At 49.4% G+C, this 4,361-nt stretch overlaps 1 protein-coding gene across 2 annotated transcripts; it reads left to right on the forward strand.

The window, feature by feature from the left end:
* The first annotated feature begins 577 nt into the window (after positions 1 to 577).
* Positions 578 to 3,887, forward strand: LOC128782103 (uncharacterized). 2 transcript variants are annotated; one of them, XM_053932251.1, is made up of 2 exons: positions 578 to 2,894; positions 3,160 to 3,887. In XM_053932251.1, exons 1-2 carry the CDS (start codon positions 592 to 594, stop codon positions 3,182 to 3,184), a joined length of 2,328 nt encoding a protein of 775 aa, XP_053788226.1. In that variant the 5' UTR covers positions 578 to 591; the 3' UTR covers positions 3,185 to 3,887. The 2 variants fall into 2 exon arrangements, with proteins under 2 accessions (XP_053788226.1, XP_053788227.1); XM_053932252.1 differs by having other exon boundaries at positions 3,598 to 3,887.
* Positions 3,888 to 4,361: the final 474 nt, after the last annotated feature.

The following is a 4,361-nucleotide window of genomic DNA, read 5'->3' on the forward strand; positions in this document are numbered from 1 at the left end:
TTCGATCCCCTTGAAGGAACCTCCAAGACATATGCCCCAGGAAAGAAGGATAACCAGGCTTAGAGGGGCCCTGCCTCTAGCCAGGTAGAGGCTAGGGAAAACCGTATTTTCTGGACGGTGTGGATTCGTTGGCCTGGCACATCAGAACCACAAGAATATAAAGCTTTGGTCGACACTGGTGCGCAGTGCACATTAATCCCATCAAACTATGTGGGGACAGAACCTGTTTCTATTGCTGGTGTGACAGGGGGATCACGGGACTTTACTTCAGTGGAAGCTGAGATCAGCCTGACTGGAAATGAGTGGAAGAAACAGTCTATTGTAACTGGCCCAGAGGCCCCATGTATTTTAGGCATAGACTTCCTCCGAAGTGGGTATTTCAAAGACCCAAAGGGACTCAGGTGGGCATTTGGAATAGCAGCTGTAGAGACAGGGGGCATCAAGCAATTGAACAGCTTACCTGGACTATCGGAAAACCCATCTGCAGTAGGACTTTTGAAGGTAGAAGAGCAACGAGTGCCAATTGCGACCTCAACAGTGCATCGCCGGCAGTACCGAACGAATCGAGATGCCGTGATCCCCATCCACAAAATGATCCGTGAGCTGGAGAGCCAAGGGGTGGTTAGCAGAACCCATTCACCTTTCAACAGCCCCATCTGGCCTGTGCGTAAATCCGAAGGAGAATGGAGATTGACAGTGGACTACCGTGCCCTAAATGAGGTGACTCCACCGCTGAGCGCTGCTGTGCCGGACATGCTGGAACTCCAGTACGAGCTGGAGTCCAAGGCAGCAAAGTGGTATGCCACTATTGATATTGCCAATGCGTTTTTCTCCATTCCTCTGGCAGCAGAATGCAGGCCTCAGTTTGCTTTCACCTGGAGGGGCGTGCAGTACACCTGGAACCGACTGCCCCAGGGGTGGAAACACAGCCCCACCATCTGCCATGGACTGATCCAGGCTGCACTGGAAAAGGGTGAGGCTCCAGAACACCTGCAGTACATTGATGACATCATTGTGTGGGGGAAAACAGCAGCAGAGGTATTTGAGAAAGGGGAGAAAATCATCCAGATTCTCCTGAAAGCTGGTTTTGCCATCAAGAAGAGCAAGGTCAAAGGACCTGCTCGAGAGATCCAGTTCCTGGGAGTGAAGTGGCAAGATGGACGGCGTCAGATTCCTACAGATATCATTAACAAGATCACAGCGATGTCTCCACCAACCAGCAAGAAGGAAACACAAGCTTTCTTAGGCGCCATAGGTTTTTGGAGAATGCACATTCCTGAGTATAGCCAGATCGTGAGCCCTCTCTACCTGGTCACTCGCAAGAAGAATGATTTCCACTGGGGCCCTGAGCAGCAACAAGCCTTCACCCAGATCAAGCAGGAGATTGCCCATGCAGTAGCCCTTGGCCCAGTCAGGACGGGACCAGATGTGAAGAATGTGCTTTACTCTGCAGCCGGGAACCATGGTTTGTCCTGGAGCCTTTGGCAGAAAGTGCCTGGTGAGACTCGCGGCCGACCACTGGGATTTTGGAGTCGAAGCTATAGGGGGTCTGAAGCCAACTATACTCCAACAGAGAAGGAAATTTTAGCAGCCTATGAAGGAGTTCAGGCCGCCTCGGAGGTGATCGGTACAGAAGCGCAACTCCTCCTGGCACCCCGACTACCGGTGCTGGGGTGGATGTTCAAAGCAAAGATTCCCTCCACCCACCATGCCACCAGTGCCACATGGAGCAAGTGGATTGCCCTTATTACGCAGCGCGCCCGGATTGGAAAATTGAATCGCCCTGGGATTTTGGAGATAATTACAAACTGGCCTGAAGGTGAAAACTTTAGTCTTGCAGATGAAGAGGAGGAAGTGGCACATGCTGAAGAAGCGCCACCATATAACCAACTGCCAGCAGAAGAAACACACTATGCTCTTTTCACTGATGGCTCTTGCCGCATTGTAGGAATGAAACGGAAGTGGAAAGCAGCCGTATGGAGTCCCACACGACGAGTTGCGGAAGCTACTGAAGGGGAAGGTGGATCGAGTCAATTTGCTGAACTCAAAGCGGTTCAACTGGCCCTGGACATTGCTGAAAGGGAGAAGTGGCCAAAACTCTACCTCTACACTGATTCATGGATGGTAGCCAATGCTCTGTGGGGGTGGCTGGAGAGGTGGAAGAAAGCTAACTGGCAGCGTAGAGGAAAACCAATTTGGGCTGCTGATGAGTGGAAAAACATTGCCACCAGGATAGAGAAGCTACCGGTGAAAGTTCGTCATGTAGATGCCCATGTCCCCAAGAGCAGAGCCAATGAGGAACACCAAAACAACCAGCAAGTAGATCGGGCTGCAAAGATAGGGGTATCAAAGATAGACTTGGATTGGCAACACAAAGGGGAATTGTTCTTGGCACGATGGGCCCATGATGCCTCAGGCCATCAGGGTAGAGATGCCACTTTTAAGTGGGCACGAGATCGAGGGGTGGATCTAACCATGGACAGTATATCTCAGGTAATCCACGACTGTGAGACATGTGCTACCATCAAACAGGCCAAGCGGGTAAAGCCCCTGTGGTATGGTGGGCGGTGGTCCAAGTACAAGTATGGGGAGGCCTGGCAGATTGACTACATCACACTGCCCCAGACACGCCACGGCAAGCGTTATGTGCTCACAATGGTAGAAGCCACCACGGGATGGTTGGAAACCTATCCTGTGCCTCATGCTACGGCCCGTAACACCATCCTAGGCCTTGAAAAGCAAATTCTTTGGAGGCATGGTACCCCTGAGAGGATTGAGTCCGACAATGGAACTCATTTCAAGAACAGCCTTATCAACACTTGGGCTAGGGAACATGGTATTGAGTGGGTGTACCATATTCCCTACCATGCACCAGCTGCAGGAAAAGTAGAGAGGTACAATGGATTGTTGAAAACCACACTGAAAGCATTGGGTGGGGGATCTCTCAAGAATTGGGAACAGAATCTGGCAAAAGCCACCTGGTTAGTTAACACCCGAGGCTCTACCAGTCGATGGGGCCCTGCCCAGTCTCAGCTTTTGAATATAGTAGATGGAGACAAAGTCCCAGTAGTGCATGTTAGAGGTTTGTTAGGAAAAACAGTGTGGATCAATTCTGCCTCAAGTACAGACAAACCCATTCGTGGGATTGTCTTTGCTCAGGGACCAGGTTGTACATGGTGGGTAATGCAGAGAGATGGAAGAACACGATGTGTACCTCAGGGAGATCTGATTGTTGGGTGAGAACTATGTATAAATATCACTGTTTGCTGAATACTGCTGCCATTGTCTGTGTATAGTTGTATATTAGATGTATAATGTATCTATTTATAGGGTTTGAATATATATATTAGTTTTAGTAGTAAGCTGACGATATGGGGATAAGGGGTGGAATGTCCTAGGGTGGCTGTATGATGCCTTTATCCCCAATCGTCTGCCCTGTTTATGTTGAAGTCTTGTTCCAAGAGTGAAAGGAGGAGGGAAGAAGCTCAGGGTTTGTTTTCAAAAACTCACTCCCTCCTCCACATTCCTGCTCCGGGACGGTGTTATCTGCGGACGGACGGACAGCGAGACAGAGCTCTCCTTTGCTTTTTTTCCTAGTTAGTTTTAGCTAGCTGAGGCAGAGAATTTCCCTGGACTGTGGTTTTTTTCCCTTTCTCTGGACCTGCTCTGGACTGAACACCAGAAGAGCATCAGCAGCTCACATCTGTGGCCCAGCGGGCCGGGCCTGGGCCGCGGCATTGCCAGCGCTGGAAGGACTGGTCAGAGACTGAGTGAGCTGAGCTGCAGCCCGGGGGGATTTGCTCTGAATTTGTCTCTCTTGGAGTGGCAAGAAGTCCTATTGTTTAATATTGTCTAAGTTCTCTTGTGTAATAAACAGGTTTTTTCCACTTTTTTCCTCCAGAGGTATTTTCTCCCGAACCGGCTGGGGGGAGGGGCCAATTGACTCTGCTTTCCTAAAGGAATCCTTTTGTGGGGGGGAGGGGAATTCTTTCCCCAGACTTGCCCTGAACCAGGACAGGTGGTAATTTGATCAGGAATCCCGGGTGATGTTTCAAGGTGGGTGTTTTTGGGAATTGGGAGGAGGAGGGGTGTTTTAAAAGGTCTTCATCCTGGATTTAGTTTATGTGTTTTCAGTAGTAGTAGTAGTTTAATAAAGTTTTTTCCCCTTTGTTATTAAGCTTGGGCCTGCTCTGCTCTGTTCCTGATAACATCTCACAGCATTTATTTGGGGAAGATGCATTTTCATGGGGGCATTGGCATTGCGCCAGTGTCAAACCATGACACTATTCTATTCTATTCTATTCTATTCTATTCTATTCTATTCTATTCTATTCATTATTCCAACACAGAATAGGCTCCCA

This window comes from Vidua chalybeata, chromosome Z (genome assembly GCF_026979565.1).
Source record: "Vidua chalybeata isolate OUT-0048 chromosome Z, bVidCha1 merged haplotype, whole genome shotgun sequence".
Taxonomy (NCBI): domain Eukaryota; kingdom Metazoa; phylum Chordata; class Aves; order Passeriformes; family Viduidae; genus Vidua; species Vidua chalybeata.